At 49.3% G+C, this 18,906-nt stretch overlaps 1 protein-coding gene across 2 annotated transcripts in view; it reads right to left on the bottom strand.

The window, feature by feature from the left end:
- Positions 1-18,906, bottom strand: part of COG7 (component of oligomeric golgi complex 7) — an 88,544-nt gene that overhangs the window by 6,694 nt on the left and 62,944 nt on the right. The window contains exons 14-17 of one of the 2 annotated variants that reach the window (XR_007124335.1): positions 14,477-14,560; positions 10,944-11,058; positions 2,991-3,134; positions 351-451 (exon numbers count right to left, since the gene is read on the bottom strand). Coding sequence is in view for 1 of the 2 variants with exons in the window: in XM_047713130.1 (XP_047569086.1) it covers positions 285-451; positions 2,991-3,134; positions 10,944-11,058; positions 14,477-14,560 (510 nt within the window). In the remaining variant the exon portion in view is untranslated. Of the gene's footprint in view, positions 1-17; positions 452-2,990; positions 3,135-10,943; positions 11,059-14,476; positions 14,561-18,906 lie in introns of those variants that run through there. The other variant, XM_047713130.1, reaches the window with a different exon arrangement.

Here is an 18,906-nt window from a genome sequence, read left to right as displayed (position 1 = left end):
CGAAGGAAAGAAAATGCTCTTTTTTCATTTCACGGTATTTATCAATTTTCAGATCGGTTCATTCAGAAAATCATCTGAAAATCCTGCTGTAATAAATAATACACCTCTAATTTACAACCCCCCCCCCCCACTTTTTGATTATACAAACGAAACAAGTCTTTTTGAAATGAATGCTGCCCAATCCCAGGCAGAAGTTTTGAACAAATCCATTCTGGAGAGCTGTTGTGACCCCGGAACCCCAGCCCTGGGCCTCTTCTCAACCAGGCTGGGGGGTTGGGGGGCAGTCAGTAGTCCACGTTCCGCATGGTAGCCACTGCGGCGGCCAGGCGACGGGGCAGGCCTTTGCTGACCTGCCTGTAATCCTCGGGTTTGATCTTCAGGAGGGTCACGATGTTCTGAAGGGTACGGGATGGCTGCAGGCCCAGGGCGTCCATCACGTTGATCAGGTAGTCTGTATGGATGGGGAGCAGACAGACACAGCTCAACACACTGAGCACCAAGTGGGACAGAGACAGACGTCCACCTGAACCCCTCAAAATGCCAGGTGTCCACTCTGCCCCGAGCAGCCAGGCCTTTACTCTGAGGGGTTTTCCAAGAGGATTAAACCTACTGTCAGCTTAGGAGCACCCGGGTGACCCAACTAGTTGAGCGTCCGATGCCGGATTTCAGCTCAGGTCCTGGGATCGAGCCCCGCGTCAGGCTCCACACTCGACACACAGTCTGCCTGGGATTCTCTCTCTCCCTCTCCCTCTGCCCCTCTCCCCTGCTCCCATGCACTTTCTCTCTCAAATAAATAAATTAATTAATAAACAAAATCTTTAAAAAAAAAAAAAGAAGAAAGAAGAAAGAAAAAGAAAAACCTGTCAGCTTGGCCCAAATCTAGGAATTCTAATTGCATATAGGACTGGCCCTCCCCCACCACCCACTGCACACTCAGCTCTGCAGCTGGACGAGCCTACCCCCCACAGTGCTACACTGGGACTCCTGAGTTCTTGACCACACTCCCCAGTGGACCCCACGGACCACATGGAGACCCCAAGGAGTCCGGGGACACACGGGTTTATATGAGCAGCGACTAAGACTTCCCAGCACAAGCTCCCCGTGAAGACAAGGACGGTGTCTGAGGCAGGGGCCTGGTGCACTGCACGTTCCCACACTTCCCATTTCACCCCTTGGGGTCCGAGCTAGAGACCGATTCCCGAGCCTGCCCCAGACCACATCGGTGAGAATCTCTAAGAGAGGTTTCAGGGACCCTGTCCTTCTAAGAGAAGCCCCACGACTCTAACCACCAGGCAAGCTTGTGCGACACTGGCAGAGTGGGGCAGGTAAAAACTGGTTTCCAAGGTTGGGGTGAGCTCGGTGAACCCCTCGTCTCGGAGTCCCTGCATCCATCCATCGATGCTGCACTGTCAAGAGGATGAAATGGGCCAAAGGCCACAGGAACACCCGATGTGTTACAGATGACAAATGAGTGCTGCCCTGACTTCCTCCTTCCAGGGCAGGTCTGAGCCAGACCTGAGGGCGGAGTGCTCTGTAGTGTCCTCTGGCTCCGCCTTCATCCTGTCCTCAAGGGCAACAGACAACAACCCCCCCCCCCCAGCCGCCACAAGCCCCTGCTGCCCTTCTGTCCATGGCCGGCTCCAGCCATAGCCCACAGGAGGTGCCTGCTCTGCCCTGGCAGGCTGGCTGACTCACGTCTAACTCAGGCCAAGCGGTGTCCCAGCACCTGTCACCTGCCTGAGTTTATCCATAAAACTGAGCTCCGCTCACCCAGGAGCCCAGGCCCTGGCCATGCTCCCCACTGCGGAAGCTCAGTAAGCCCAGGGAGTGGCTAAGGCTCCAAGCGCTGCGGCTCGCACGGAATGGCTGCTTGGTCAGTGCTGAGCGGGACCGGAGGTTCAGAGGGAGCTGAACACAAAGGGAGAAAGAACAGGGACTCCCGGAATCGTAGGCAATGCCAGCATCTCACTCATCCCGACTGGTTCTGTCCTCAGTGCGCCTGCCTGTACTAACCGGTGCCACCTCCGGGCACCAGGATCGCCTCATCCTTCCTCCCTAAACACAGCCCAGTGCCACAGTGAAAAGCTGGCTGCTCTCTGGGACTGTGGAGAGCTGACTGTGAAGTCAGGACAGTGGACTCCAGGCTTGGCTCCATCCCTAGTGGCCCCGGGCCCCGGAGGGAAGCACCTCACTTCTATTTCTTCTGTAGCAAAATAACAGCCTGGTTTGGCCCTGTGGTTGTCCAGGTCACAGCTCTGTCTGGGTCCCCTGGGAGCTGATCTCTAAGGCTCCTACAACCCTCTCCCCACCACCCCAAGAGCTGCTTCAGGTAAAGAGGAGACGGGTCCACGGAATGATACCAAGACCCTGGGGAGACTCCCCTGCCTCCTGCCCGCAGCACCCACAACCTCAGGGCCCCGCCTGCGGGGGGCGGGCGACAGCAGGAGCAGGTTGGCATGAGGCCCTCTGACCAGGGAGGCACACAGGCATCGTATGTGGCCTTGTTATTCAGCTGTCCTGTGCCTCCGTGTCCTCACCAGCACTGTGGGGGGGGGGGGGGGAGAACCTCCACTGTGCACCAACCTCACAGAGGGGCCCTGACGAAGGTGGCCTTCAATGTGGGTATGAAGGTTTGGCTCATGCCTGGCATGCCTGGTGCACGGTGGCAGCCTAATCAGCATTGGTTTGGGCAATTATACAGAAGCAGCAGAAGGCCAGGCAGCAAAGGCAAGTCTGTGTCACTCACTTCAACCCACCTCACAGAAGCCCCCCTCAAGGGCAGCCTACCAGCATCCCCCAGGATGTTTTTCAAAATACAGATGTCCAGCCTTCAACCCAGACTTCCAGGTCAGAATCTCTGGGGACGAGGCCCAGAGAGTCTGCATTTTTCACAAGCTCCGCAGCCAAGCCCAGAGCTGGAGGGTGGGCAGCACCGACAGGTGCGATGGGGCACAGCCATCCCTCCGGCCGCCTGCCCCGGGGGCACCCACCGATGTCAGTGGCCAGCTGCTTGGTGGAGTGCGGGGTCAGCTCGGGGAGCTGCAGGATCACGTCACAGTAGGTCTGCATCGTGGCTCTGGCGATGGAGCCCAGCCAGTTGTCGGCCATGTTGTCCAGCTCGGGCAATTCGTCCCCTGGGAAGGGAGAGAAGGGCATCAGAAACAATGACTGTGGTCAGGAGGGTCCCACCTCCAGCACCTTTTACCTCCAGGCGGCCAGGCCCATGATGGGGGCCATATGCCCACACACACCAGGGAGCTGCGGTCTCCGTGGGCAACACGGGGACAAAGAACAATTACGTCTTAGACCAAGTGGTATGGACAGAGTACGGTGATGATTCAGGAGAGGGCGCAGTCAGGTGAGGGAGAGTGAGCTCTGCGTGCCTGAAGGCGAAGGACTCTGTGCAGCCACGCAGGCTGGGAGCGAGGGCAGGAGGGGGACCCGTGAGAGGGCAGGCCCATATGAGCAGAGAAGGTGGGCGAGCCAGCACGGCCTACAGGAGACAGACAGATGGCAACGACTGATACACAGGCACCACAGCAGAAGGGAGACCCGGACCAGGGCCCCCCACCATGGATGAGCTGTGTGCTACCCAGCCTCTGAGAGCCCAACTTTGCGGGGCTGTGGTGAGAATCACGTGACGCCTTGGTCTGGGCCTCAAGCATGGAGTGTGTGACATACTCCCAGTGCCGCACACATGGTGACTCTCCGTGTCACATCACCTGTGGGGAAGGAGGAGGAGTCTGTATACAGAGCAGAAGCGGGCAGGGTCGGGGAACAGGCCTGGGTCAATGAGGGTGCCCTTAGAATCATAGGAATCCCATCTCAGGGCAAACAGGCAATGACTATAGGTCAACAGCAAGGTCGCGAGAGCCAGTCAGGCTGGGGCAGGGTGATGCAGGGAGAGGGAGCCGCCATCCTAGCCAGACAGGCCGTGAAGCCTGAGACCTGATATTAAAACAACAAAAAAAAGCAGGCGGACAAGTAGAGAAAACAAACACATGTGGGAGAAGATAAGCAAAATGCTGCTATACCACCACCAACAACAACAACAATAATAATACAGAACACAAAGCTACATGCCAAATACCATCCACACATGGGAAAATGGAAACACCGATGGGATGTCAGGGTTTCTTCTTTCTAAAATTGTGACCTTGTTTTACATGTAGCATCTGTACAACAAACACAAACCAGAAAGTTAAAAACCAAAAACGGGATGAACATAACTGAGCACAAGGCTAAGAACATGAGGTCTAGGGCCTCCACCCTGGAAATGGACCACTGGCCCAGTGGTCATGTGGCTGGAAACGTAGCCAGGCAGGTGGCTGGTGTGGGCATAACCCTCCCTCCCTGAGACCCTGGCCCAGGAAAGGATAAACCTACCAGCCCTGGGGCGGCACTGTGGGGTGGGGAACAGGGCGCCCATGCGGGACCGAGAGTGGCGGGCACTTGCTTGCTTGCTAACTGGACGAGTTCCGTCCAAAGCCCTGCTGGGTCCACACTGCCCCCAGCCCTGAAGGCACCCTCCGGCCAGGGGACAGACAAGGCCCCACCACGCAGCCATGTTGGGGCTGCAGCCAGGGCGTCACCAAAGACGGACAGGAGCCCAGAAGTGGGAGCTCATCCCCGGGCTTCCCAAGCACAAGGGATAGTTTCCCGGACGCATGGGAGGAGAAAGGGCAGATGGCACACACATGGGTTTACAGAAGCACGCAGGATGAACAGGGCACGTGGGAAATGGTCCTGCTGCTGACATGCGTGTGCACACAGAGCTGCAGAGAGAGGTGCCCCGGGCAATCACTCCTCCGATGCTAGTGGGACTCGGGGCAGGAGACTTTTACTCAGGGAAAAAAATCCTCTGAGTGGCTGGAGTGTGAGCACGTGGGTGTGGGAGATGGGGCTGTGCACTGTGATCACATGGGATTGAGGAGGGTCTCCAACCTGGGCCAGGGAGGAGCTGGATCTCACCCCTTAGGTTCTAGGGGATCTGTGGGTTTTTAAGCAGGCCAGGAATAATTAGTCAGAGGGCAAGGACAAGAAGCGAGATATGGGAGCAAAATACACAAAATGCAGGTGAGAAAAGAAATCTCAAGAAGGAGGGGTGTTCGGATTGCTAAGGAAATGTTGAAAAAGAAAAACAAAACTGGGGTATCAGGTTGCCTGATTTCAAGCTTTACTACAAAGCTGTGATCACCAAGACAACATGGTACTGGCACAAAAACAGACACATAGACCAGTGGAACAGAGTAGAGAGCCCAGGTATGGACCCGCAACTCTGTGGTCAACTAATCTTCGACAAAGTAGGAAAAAATATCCAGTGGAAAAAAGATAGTCTCTTCAATAAATGGTGCTGGGAAAATTGGACAGCTATGCATAGAAGAATGAAACTAGGGGCGCCTGGGTGGCTCAGCGGGTTAAGCCGCTGCCTTCGGCTCAGGTCATGATCTCAGGGTCCTGGGATCGAGCCCCGCATCGGGCTCTCTGCTCGGCGGAGAGCCTGCTTCCTCCTCTCTCTCTGCCTGCCTCTCTGCCTGCTTGTGATCTCTCTCTGTCAAATAAATAAATTAAAAAAAAAAAAAATCTTAAAAAAAAAAAAAAAAAGAAGAATGAAACTAGACCATTCTCTTACACCACACACAAAGATAAACTTGAAATGGATAAAAGACCTCAACGGGAGGCAGGAATCCATCAAAATCCTAGAGGAGAATATACGCAGTAACCTCTTCACATCAGCCATGGCAACTTCTTTCAAGACATGTCTCCAGGGACGCCTGGGTGGCTCAGTTGGTTAAGCAGCTGCCTTCGGCTCAGGTCATGATCCCAGCGTCCTGGGATCGAGTCCCACATCGGGCTCCTTGCTTGGCGGCGAGCCTGCTTCTCCCTCTGCCTCTGCCTGCCACTCTGTCTGCCTGTGCTCACTCTCGCTTCTCTCTCTATGACAAATAAATAAATAAAATCTTTAAAAAAAAAAAAGACATGTCTCCAGGGGCACCTGAGTGGCTCAGTGGGTTAAAGCCTCTGCCTTCGGCTCAGGTCGTGATCCCAGGGTCCTGGGATTGAGCCCTTCATCGGGCTCTCTGCTCGGCTCTGCCTGTCTCTTTGCCAACCTGTGATCTCTCTCTCTGTCTCTCTCTCTGTCAAATCAATAAAAAATAAAAAAGAGGTCTCCAAAGGCAAAGGAAACAAAAGCAAAAATGAACTTTTGGGACTTCATCAAGATCAAAAGCTTCTGCCACAGCAAAGGAAACAGTCAACAAAACAAAGAGGCAACCCACGGAATGGGAGAAGATAGTCCCAAATGACACTATGGACAAAGGGCTGATCTCCAAGATCTATAAAGAACTCCTCAAACTCAACACCCAAAAAACATAATCACATTAAAAAATGTGCAGAAGACATGAACAGACACTTCTCCAAAGAAGACATACAAATGGCTAACAGACACGTGAAAAAATGTTCATCATCACTAGCCATCAGGGAGATTCAAATCAAAACCACATTGAGATACCACCTTATGCCTGTTAGAATGGCCAAAATTAACAAGACAGCAAACAAGTGTTGGAGGGGATGTGGAGAAAGGGGAACCCTCATACACTGTTGGTGGGAATGCAAGTTGGTGCAGCCACAGTGGAAAACAGTGTGGAGATTCCTTAAGAAACTAAAAACAGAGCTCCCCTATGACCCTGCAATTGCACTACTGGGTATTTACCCCAAAGATACAGAGGTAGGGAAAAGAAGGGCCATCTGTACCCCAGTGTTCACAGCAGCAATGGCCACAGTCGCCAAACTGTGGAAAGAGCCAAGATGCCCTTCAACAGACGAATGGATAAGGAAGATGTGGTCCATATATACAATGGAGTATTATGCCTCCATCAGAAAGGATGAACACCCAACATTTGTATCAACATGGTTGGGACTGGAGGAGAGTATGCTGAGTGAACTAAGTGAAGCAGAGAAGGTCAATTATCATATGGTTTCACTTACTCGTGGAACATAAGGAATAACATGGAGGACATTGGGTGAAGGACAGAAGTGGGCTGGGGGAAATCAGAGGGGGAGAAGAACCATGAGAAACTGTGGACTCTGAGAAACAATTTGAGGGTTTCGGAGGGGAGGTGGGAAGGGGCTTAGGAGGGCCTGGTGGTGGGTATTAAGGAGGGCACGTATTGCATGGAGCACGGGGTATGGTGCATAAACAATGAATCTTGGAACACTGAAAAAAAATTAAATTAAAAAAAAATTTTTAAAGAAGGAGGATGTTAAAAAGCCAGGTAGATGAAGCATCAGGCTCAGCTTTTGTGTCTGGTTGTGGGAATGGTGTAGTCCCGACCTTCTTGGGCCTCCCCATAGGGCCACTCTGTGTCAGGGCCTACCAGCTGTCCCCTCTGCCCGTAACCCTGGCCACAGAGAAGGGAGGCTCCAGGGGGCCCAGCACCACACCTAGGTAGCACCTTTGCCCTGCATCCGGCAGGTGCGGGCCGCCTCTGGGGGACCCCACCCCACTGCAGCCCGTCCTCAGCACCCCCACCGAGAGAGCAGATGTGGTGGGCACAGGATTGCAGGTTTCCTGCAAATGCCCCTGCTTTAACACATGCTGTGTGTGACCTCTGGACACATCACTTCAAAGTTCCCAACGTTCCATTTCCTTGCGGGAAAAAGACTTGTAAGGATTTTAAAAACTACCTTCTAACTACACTGATTATGAAAAGCCATTTATATAAGCCTCAAAGCTCCTACTGGCAGCTTACCAGCTAGTTCTTAAAATGTGCAAATTTAACATGCTAGAAATCCCCTGGGTAACTCTTCCCAGTTTTCTCTCTGTTTGAAATTTTTCATAATATGATGTTGAAAGGGAAGGAATTTAAAAAAAAAAAAAAAAAAAAAGGAAACACCTGGAAGGGCTTGTTGTTGTTTTCCGTCACTGCTACAATTTCACTTTATGGCTGGAGTTTTTTCCCTCCTGACAATACCCAAAACAAATGCCCAGAAATTAATAACAGTTTGGTAAGTGAATGAGTGACTGAAAACAACTGCAGTTTAACTAAATGTATATGTTATTTCCTTGCAATGGGACAATAAGGCCTTACGCTCACCCTGGTGTGCTGTAACAGACATAGACACAGCACCACTATTTTCTTGCCCAAGAATTTGAACTTGAACATAAGTGGCATCAATAAGAGAGATACATGTTGGTGAGGCACCTGGGTGGCTCAGTTGGTTGGGTGTCCGATCTCGGATACATGATGGTGTATTTATGCATGGAATAATAGGATGCCTGGGATTTGACTTAAATATTCTTGAAAAAAATATGAGAGGAACATAAGAAACAAGAAGCCAGGGGTGCCTGGGTGGCTCAGTGGGTTAAAGCCTCTGCCTTCGACTCAGGTTGTGTTTCCAGGGTCCTGGGATCGAGCCCCACATCGGGCTCTCTGCTTGGCAGGGTGCCCTGCTTCCTCCTCTCTCTCTGCCTACTTGTGATCTCTATCTGTCGAATAAATAAATAAAATCTTTTAAAAAAAAAGAAGAAACAAGAAGCCATTCTGGAAGCCAGACGAGCAGAACCTGGGACTCCAGTGTAACTGGTCTCACACCCAGCGTGTTTGGGTCTGTGTGTAGGCATGTGCGTGCACGTGTGTCAAACTCCAAAAATCCAAACTGCATAATTTAAACGGCTCTCCTCTGTGCTTGCCAATATTCAGTGCAAACATACTTATGTGTATAAACATAAATCTGTATGTATTTTCTATATAGTCAGTATGATAGGTTACAAAATGGCACACATTCAGGGAGCCTGGGTGTTTCAGTCGGTGGTTAAGTGTCCGACTCTCGATCTCAGTTAGAGTCTTGATCTCAGGGTTGTAAATTCAATCCGTGCACTGGGCTCCACATGGTGTGGAGCCTACTTTAAAAAAAATAAAGGCAGGGGCGCCTGGGTGGCTCAGTGGGTTAAGCCACTGCCTTCGGCTCAGGTCATGGTCTCAGGGTCCTGGGATCGAGCCCCGCATTGGGCTCTCTGCTCGGCATGGAGCCTGCTTCCTCCTCTCTCTCTGCCTGCCTCTCTGCCTGTTTGTGATCTCTGTCTGTCAAATAAATAAATAAAATCTTTTAAAAAATTAAAAAAAAAAAAAAGGCATACGTTACTTCCCTCACAGCCATTTGAGGATTACTAAAGTTACACATTTCTTCCTGTTTTGAGGTTATTTGAATGCCTTCATGTTATTTATTTATTTTTCCGTGGAGTGTCATCTTTTTCTTACTGATCTGTGGGCACTTTTATACACCAAGGATACGAACTGCTACCTACCAGCTATGTTGCTATTTTGCTCTAGTCTCTCACGTTCATCTTTCAACTTCCTTTAGTTTCTAACTTTCATTTCAAAGAGTCTTCCCTTCCCTACCCGCTATTCACTCGTACTGTAGCTAACTGTGAAATTTGTATACAATTATCCTTTTTTTTCCCAAAAATGATGAGTTCCCTTAATGTGTATGACCCTATGAAACTCACAGAGATTTTATTTGTAACATCTTCACAAATGATTTATGGAAATTTGACAATGCCTATTCTCTGTGGGATTAAAAAGCCCAATGTATTGATTTGATCAAGTGTATTGATTACACTGAATAATTCCTCTTTTAGCCTCGTTAATTTTCCTTTCAAAGCCTGAAAGAGAGGTTCATGATGTTCTCAATACTCACGTGGCTTTGTCTCTCAAAATCATAAAATTTTAGGATTATGACACCAAACAGTTTAACGGGATAGGAATAACCAAGTTGGTATAAAATATATGAATAAATCACTTTCCTTTTGTGTAATTTCCATCTTTAGTTTTGTTTAATTTTCTATATTTCAATTTAATTAATTTCAATTTTTATAGTTAATATAACTTGCTAATAATAAAAATTTTTGTCATATGGACAACATAACCAATAAAATGTAATGTATACCAAAATGTAAAATTGATTTTTATTTTCCATTCAAAAACAAAAGCAGCAAATCAGCTTTAATTACAACTTGGATTTCAAACGCTTATCAAATGTAATAAAATATGTTTGGCTGATCTAACCAAAAAAAAAAAAAAGTTTCTCCTTCTATTTTGGGTAGCTTCTTGTTCACAGCGCTCAGTGCTGTGCCACCTGACATGTAAGTATACCTGTCACAGGCTCACTGTGGGATCTGCCTTTTATCAATGTAATGACTCACTTTGGTCCCATCTGTTATGTTTTGCTCTGATTCAACGTCACTTTCTTGCTTTCTTTTTATTTGCATTTATATGGTATGCCTTTTAGCATCCGTTTAAACTTTTCAATGTGATTTTATTCTCAGGGTTGTACCTTCTTGTAAGCTGCTGAAATCTCTTCTATACCATGTGATTTTTCTGTTTGCTCAGCCTTATGAAGGGAGGCCTATAAAATCCCATATTAAGAATAAGAGGATTTTTGATCAGAAAGTATGTGGTCTCTGTTCAAACTTGTCAGGGCCCAGATAATGGGAAAAGGAAGTTTTAATGACTGTATCTTCACCTTGTCAGTTTAGAGATCCAGGAGCCTCGGGAGAGCTAGGAACAAGCTCCAGCCAGAGGCGTCTGGACAGGAAACATCACTTCTACAGTGAAGAGTTTGTTTTCGTCCTAATGAGGAAAACTCTTCTTACGGGTGCCATTTTACTCAGCACATGGTCCAAAGAGGGGGCTTGCACTGGCCAGGTGGGACCCTTGCCCGGAGAGCTAGCTTCCACCTCCCGTGGGTACATCTAATTTACCCTGGAACCTCCTGCCCCTGCCTCCCCAGCTGCGGGGCACTGCGGGAATTCCTCCCCAGCGACGCTGCTTCCCTAATCCACTCTGTGCCGCAGAAGTTCCCCAGCGGGATAACAGGTGGACCCCAGGTTTGCATGGGGCTACAGTGAGCCCCCTCCTGGCCCCCAGGCAGGCCCCGCTCACCTTGCTCAGGAGGAAAGGGCAGTTTCCCAGCGTGCAGGGCCAGCTCCAAGGCAGAGTCCTCCTGAGTCACAAAAGGCTCAAGATTCAGGGGGAGGGACATGATGTACTGCCCGATCTGAAACAGAAGAAAGCACTTTCAGCCCCACATTGCCACATATGGTCATTATTTCTGTAGCACGTTCGTGTGAAGGCAAACCGGGGGCAGACAAAAGCATGAAGCCTGGGGCAACCTCAACTCTGATCTTTCCAGTCTGTGCTAATACTGCCATGACAGGACCTTACATAAAATCAACGGCAATTTGCATGGACATCACAGATTCACCCTCACACTCATGGTCCCACTATTCTTGGAATGCCCTCAGTGCAATCTCTATTGAGGTAATGGACACTGACAAGCAATTGTGCAAATAAATATAAATGATGACTATTTGTGGGTGCAAAACCAGGAAAGTGCTAACACCCAGAGGTGCCCGGCCGAGCAAGAATCTGAATCCTGTCCTCTGAACTTGGCTGTGCATCTCCCCTTTAGAAGGGATCTAAGAGAAGGAAGGAATTTTGTTGGGAAGAAATGCCATTTATAATTATAAATTAATTTGGAGAAACACTACTGTTTTCATCATACAGACTCTAGAAATAAACATGGACAATGCCTTCTTGGCTGGTGGGGAAGTGCAGAAGACAGGCGTACAAGACATTCGGGATGAGCCCACAAATACCACAACGTTTGTCACATGTGTCGGATGCACATGACTGTCATCATGGGTACACTTCAGACGCTAATTTCTATTCAAACTCCTGTTTTGTGTTTTAAGTATATGTTTTTGTTTCAAAATAAGGTTGATTTTCAGATTATAACAACATATTGCTTTTGGTTTTTTTTTTTTTTTTTAAAAAGGTCTTTGAGCCTGTTGTTGCTTTTTGTTTTGTTTTGTTTTTTTGTTGTTGTTGTTGCTTTTTTTTGGTTCTATATTCGTTCCATACCTTTAAACTTAGAGTTGATACTGATTCTGTCAACTAAAAGCCTTAGGATTATCCAAGTAAGATCTTCCTGTCCTGGCCTCACGCACACCCAGACTCCCCAAATCTCCCACCCCAGAGGGAAATTCCAAACATTTCCAAACACTGAACGTGGGCTGGCTGTAGTTAGGTCCCAACATCCTCTAGTCCATCATGCTAATGCAACAGGGTTAGTCTGCTCTTCCTTTAAGGAGGCATGCGGATGGTAACATAAATTAAATCAGCATTTTTTCTTTGCATTTCCTTAGTATGATCTCCTACTGAAACTAGGCATCTGGGCCACTTTCCTCACTAGTCACGGCCGTCACTGTACACGTCAGCTCGAACACGGCAACAAATGCATCATTTTCCCACGAGGCTGTAGGAAGAGACAGATGCTGGTTTCTGGGCTTGGATCCCTCTATTCTAATTCCACGTGGCAGGCATTCCTGAACACCTACTATGTGCAAGGACCCCAGGCATACTCCTGTGTTTGGTACAGCTTTCCTCTGGGGCCATAACCTTCTGGCTAAACCCACACACCCAGTTTTACCTGCAGTGAGGTGTCAGGATCATTATACCTTACATCTATGTTGTTTTTCATTTTTCAAAGTCTTTTCTCCCATGGTGCCCCTCTATAGTGCCCACGCGGCTCTGTGCGGGAAAGGGCATCACCGGCGAGGTAGAGTGTTGTTTGGGGGCAAAATTTCAATAATCTGACATCTCAAACTTCAGCTTCTTGGTTGAGCTTGTGGGGACTGCTGTGGTTCCTAGACAGACCCCACGACTCCAGGTCTCCCTCGGGAGTTCTGTCCACATTCATCATTCGGCAATCAGTGTGGAAAGGGATGCCTACCAGCACAATGAGGACGTTTGTCTGCTATTCCCACGTATTCGATACATACTCCTTGCTGTTCGGTTTGGGTAACCTCAGTGACACAGGGAGAGTGAAGAGCTCTGTGGTCAGACAGCCTTGGGTCTGAGTTCTGGCTCTGCCGCTGTGTGATCTTCCTGGTATCAGCATCTCTGACAGGAGGACAGTCTCATACTGACTTCAGACAGCTGTGCCAAGGATGACACTAATGTGTATGCAGAGCGCCTGGCGCCTGGCGTCCTAACAGAGCGGCCCCTCTCCATTGCCCAGAACCTCCCTGCTTGCCCGTGGAACGCTACCGCCAACCAGCTCACACTGTTGCTGTCAAGATAGACGTCTGTGTGGACCATGCACTACCTCACGGCAGTGATATGAGCCGCGCACTGTCCCTGCACACAGTGTGTGTCCGGTAAGTGCTCATTTCCTGCGTTCAGCTCATCAGCCCCCAAGTATAATCCTTAACTCATGGGGGGTTATAGCAGGTGGAAAAGGGCCCTGGCCTGGACGCTAATATGGGCCTCCCCTACTCCTCCAACATCTCAATTTCCTCAACTGTAAAATCATTCAATAACCTCTCCAGTCCCTTCCAGCAACATCATTTCCTCAATCCATTCCAATTGTAACACATAGCGTCTCAGTTCTAAAAATAAGAGGATTCCCATTGGTTGGAAGAACCAACCCTCATCTTCATCGTTTCATCAGTACAGTTTTATGAGCTAATGCCCTGGGAAACAGGAGGAGAGTGATTGCCATTTTGAACTCGACACTGCTCCCAGTAAACAGAGAGAACAATGCCATCCTCCATGCCCATGAGATCACCAGATACTTCCAACTGTACCACAGCTACTTTCAAATTTTAAAATTCCTTTGTACCTCTTACAATAGAATCATAACGTAGAAAGCAGTGGGTTCTAAGTGACAGCCTTAGGCAGAAGAAATTGCTTATCTCAGAATCGCTCTGGAGAATTCCAGAAGTCTCCCGCAGCGTGAGGTGCCCGTGGCTGGAGTATTCTACTCCTACCTGGTATTTAAGAGCGGCCGAGCTGGATGCAGGAAGCTGCAACAAGAAAGGCCACGCGCAGGGGGACTGTCGCCTCCCAGGGGTGAACGGAGAAGGAGGAAAGGATTCCAAGTGCCCGGCTCCCCTGTAGGGTTTATTCTGTACTTTGTTCATATGGAGTCTCCAGAACTACAATTCTTAAGAGATTTCTTTCCTGCTGTGAAATTACTCATGAGAACACTCCACACCAGGCCGGGTGCACAGTGGGTGTCACTTCACATTGGCTGAATTTGAATTCAGGACCACACACACATTGTTCCTCTGAAAAAGTCGCGGAGAAGAATGTGGACACCTGCTTCCTGTCCTCCCAAGAATCTCCTCTGTGCACTCACACTGGGATGCCCTTAGGTGGCGGCCACATCTCCCATCAGGGGAGAGGGAGGAGGGGTACGTGTTAGGTTTTGAAATCAGCTTGTGTTTCATCCACTGATTGAATAAGCCTGTCCTTAAAGTCCTGGATATGGAAGGAAACAACCCAAAAGTGAAGGTTCACACAGCACCCACGTGGTAATGACTGTTTTCCCCAAAGGGCCAGAATCCAAAGACAAGGCAAGGTCTGCAAGGCTACAGTTGCCCCAGAGGAAAGCGCCTGGCAGCTCTTACATTGCTGATGTACTCCAGAGGTGTGAGACTGAAGGTGGGCAGGTCGTCGGTCAAGGTCTCGCCAATGCCTGCTGTGTTCCAGCTCTAGGGAGGGAAGGAGAGAAAGCGATCAAGGCCACAGAAACCAGGAGGCCCAGGAAAGCACCCCACCCCGGAAAATACTTGAAGAATGCAGCCTTCCTCGAGGTGCCTTTGCTCAGTGACGGTCCTGGGAATCGTCACTATTCGAGAGACCAGCGATTTCTCTTCAAGTCATCACCCTGAAGTCCGCCACGGAGAAAGTAATCCTCTCTCTCCGAGTTCCCGAAGACCCATCCAACGGGAGCTCCTGCCTTCTCAACAGAACTACTTGATGAGAACAGATCCCACCTGTTGCTCCCACTCAGACCGTGAAGCGAAGAGCCAGATACCCTGGGGTTTGAGTTTCTCTACTCCAGTGGGCACGCCGGGTTGAGCTGCCTGGGTCTTCAGAGCTCTAAAGAGACTAGGAGTGCCCCAAATCCTTCACAGAGACCCCACGTAAATCCCTGTCTTGGGAGGGAGGCCTGGGAAGTCCTTTATGGCTGCGGAAATATACAAGCCACATCCCCCCACACTATTTTACTGCTTTTATTTCCACTTGCCTTCCAGATCTATTTCTAAACGGATTCAGAGCTCAGAGGGGAAGGGATGGGAGGGAACCTCCAAACCCCACCAGCGGCCCCCTGTCCTCTTTGTGATCCCTCTGTCTGGGGAGATGCTCTTCCTTCCGACATTTCAAATATGGACTGTCTACGGTATCGTGCTGTGAGCCCTCCCAGCGGGGTCTCTAGAGCCAGGCAAATTACCAGCATGTACGTGGTCACAGAGTTCAGCCTGGCACACCTTCACACAGAAATCTAGTTTCTTAATTCCAATCTGAGTCACCCTAAAGCCAGCCTGGAAAACAAGGCCCTTTCTGGTTGTGCTCCTGGAGTGACTCCCAGGTCACCCTGTAGCTGCCCTCCACAGCCACCTGATGCCATCAGGCTGCCTGATCCTTTAAGCAACGTTCCGGGAATGTCATGGCCACGTCCACCCCTGGGCTCTCGGCCCAGCCTAAGCCTCAGCTGCCCTCCCCGTGTTCCCCAGCAGCAGCTCAATTCTTATTTTCTTTGCTTGAGACAAGTTCTTTCCTTCCCCACCTCCGCCCCTAGTTTTCTAAACTCCTTATTCTTGTTCGAGAATCCTCCTCTGTTTCAAAATATCCTACTTTTCATCAGTTAACTCCCACCCACGGAGAGGAAGCACTGTGATCACCCACACATACTGCGTGCCCATGATGCGCATAGCCTTGGGCCCCACGTGGGGGAGAGGAGACCAAAAGATGTAAGACTTGGTGCTTGCGCTCCTTGGGAAACCAAGAGCCCGTGACATGCTCCCAGCTATGCACCCCAATGCATCCCCCCATGTGCACGTGCACAGGTTTCCACTTGGGAGTTCTCTGTGGCAGAGGCGAGGTGTGATACCATCAGAGTTCAGAGGAGCGATGGCTCAGGGTGAGTACAGGAGGAGTGGGCTGCAGGATGCCTGAGGGGCAGAGAAGGAAGACCGGAAGGATGAGGCACAGCTCTGAATGGGCTAAGAAAGGGCTTTATTTTCAACAAATAAACTTCAGAGAGAAGGGGAGGGGAGGAAGGGATAGAGAGGGAAGGAGGGAAGGAGGGAATGAGAAGGTAACCTGTAAATCATAAAAGACACATGGACCAATCCCAACATGCAGAACAAACCTGGATCCTGACTCAAACAGTGAAATTATGACTTTTATGACAACTGGAAATTTGAACACTGATTAATGGTATTAAGAAATCATTTCTAAGTTAGGGGTGATTTGGGTCCTATGATTATTTTTAGCGTTGTTACACTTTAGAGAAAGGATATACATACAAGACAGATGGCCAGCTGATCATGTCGAAGTGGGGGTGATGAGGACATAGAGTTTGTTATACTCTTCTCTCCACTATATGTTTGTGTGAAAACTTCCCTAATAAACTTCTGAAAGACAGACCGCTCTCCTGGGCCTGGGGAGCTGTAGTGATGAGGCTGAGACAGGAAGGCCGGTGAGGCAGAGGGGTGGGAGAAGAAGGGTGCCTGTGAGAACGGGAGCCACACCTTGGGGCTGGGCTGCAGGGAAGGAGCCCTGCAGGGGACGAGCACAGCGGGCAGGAGGCCCTGAGAAGGCTCCATGGGGAGGCAGGAGGAGAGCAGCCAGGCAGAGGGCAGAGCGGGGGCAGCCACAGTCAAAGGGGGTTTTGCAAGAAGGGCGGGTGGACAGTGGACAAACCAGGGAGGCGCTTAGCAAGTAGGGCGACCGGGAAATGCTGCAGGGTATTTTTCAATTGTTCAAAATCTATTGAAAAGTTCCTTCATAGGGGCTTTTCTGTCTCATCTGTCACCAGGTGATGTGGGCAAACGTCAACAGTCGATTCTGAAATGGACTGTAGTGTTGGTTTATATTCTTCAGATGTGAAAGGGTAATATAATTTACCAGCAAACATTAAAAGCAAACACTGAATGACCAGGGTTTAATTTTCAAATCCTTACGGCCGAAGTGTTTGCGTTTGTGCTGTGTGCTTTCCTCCTGGCGACTCTGGGAGAGCTCCTCCTAATCTCTGAGCTGCCTGTCTCCGTTCCCAGGGCCCCGCGGTGTCACAGCGCGGCCCAAGTAAGGAGGCCAGATTCAAGCGACCCAGAGCCCAAGCACAGAGAGGGGGTGGAAGAGCAGTGGGAAGAGCTGACTTTCCAGGGGCGCCTGCGTGGCTCAGTGGGTTAAGCCTCTGCCTTCAGCTCAGGTCATGATCCCAGGGTCCTGGGATCGAGCCCCGCATTGGGCTCTCTGCTCGGCGAGGAGCCTGCTTCCCCCTTTCTCTCTGCCTACTTGTGATCTCTCTCTCTGTCAAGTAAATAAATAAAATCTTAAAAAAAAAAAAAAGAAAGAAAGAAAGAAATGACCTTCCAGTATAGAAGGTCACGATGTTAGGATCTGGGGTGGGGAGGGATGGGTGACACAGGTGAAGGGGATCAAGAGCATACTTTTCTCAAGGAGCACTGAGCCGGGGACACTGATCACTATACTGTACGCCTGACACTCACATAACACTGTATCTTAATTACACTGGAGTAAAAAAGAGGTTAAAAAAAATATCCTGGTTGTTAACATTCCCATGAATCACTTGTTTTATCCTACAATCCACATGAAATCGTTTCAAAACTACAATGGCATTACTACTAGCAATAAAATGACTGGACAAAGTTAAAAATTCCTTTTTAAGCTCTAAGAAAAATAATAAAGCAGCCAGCTCTGGGGGCTGGGGATGGGAAGTATGAAGAATGCTAAGGGACTCAACTTTCACAGCAGCTCCATGAGCACCAGCAGCTCCGGAACATGGAAGGGTGACTAACCAAAAACAAGGACCCTGGCCTCTTAATAGTTTTCATAATCCTTTTCGTGCAACTTTGGAGAGAACTTTGGGGTGCTGATACCTTTTGTCAGGAAGAGCCTATTATCTCAGGTTCCACGACTCCTTTCACTTACTTTCTCCCTTTTCTAGTCAAGTTCAATAAATGTTATATTGTATATATTTTGGTTTTTAAAAAAACAGCACGTGTAGTCCCGTTCCATTTTGTCTACAGATCTACCTGCCCACTGGTGCCCGTCCGGCCATCCAGCAGGAAGAGGCGTCTGGGGGATAAGTACCACGCGTTCGTGGCATTTCTACATCGTGGGATTCTGAAGGGATTTACTGCTTTTTTCATTGTATTATCCTGTATTGCCTGAATTTCTGAAAAGGAGTGTGTGCAATTTTTACTTTAAAAAGCTGTCATTCCTCTTAAAAAATGAGAATCACAGAGAAAAAGAAAACCAGCAATCACTAAGCATGTGCACTGTGGCAGCTGTAGGGCTAAGTCCCATCATCTATGAAATGTCATGTAATCCTGACACATCTGCATGGTCAGAATCAGTGTGTCTCCATCTAATGAGGCTTACACAGGCAGCCAGGCCAATGGGACCGTGTCAGGGACATCATTTCTCCAGTTTCGCCCACCCCCCCCCCACCAGAAACACAGATCTGACTGCAGCAGATCCCACAGCATTCTGTGGGAAAATCCACTGTCCAACCCCACTGTTTCATGGATGGGGTTTCTGAGATCCAGAGAGATCCACAGACTGGACCCAGGTCATACAGTGAAGAAATGAGCGCCCCTTGAGCCCTGGTCTTGTATGCTTTCCAGAAGGCAGCAAGAAGCAAAGAACTTGTAATGATGCCTTATGGGTTCTTGCTGCCTTCTAAAAAGGGTCTCCCAGTTATTAAAGGCCCACAACTGGATCCTTCTCAAAATCCCAGCCCAGAAATCCAAACGGCAGTGAAGAGACTAGAGCCACAGGAGTCAGAGCAGGTAGAGATATGACT

This window comes from Lutra lutra, chromosome 18 (assembly GCF_902655055.1).
Source record: "Lutra lutra chromosome 18, mLutLut1.2, whole genome shotgun sequence".
Taxonomy (NCBI): domain Eukaryota; kingdom Metazoa; phylum Chordata; class Mammalia; order Carnivora; family Mustelidae; genus Lutra; species Lutra lutra.
Note: the sequence above shows the minus strand (reverse complement) of the source record. Positions and strands in the feature narration are given on the sequence as shown.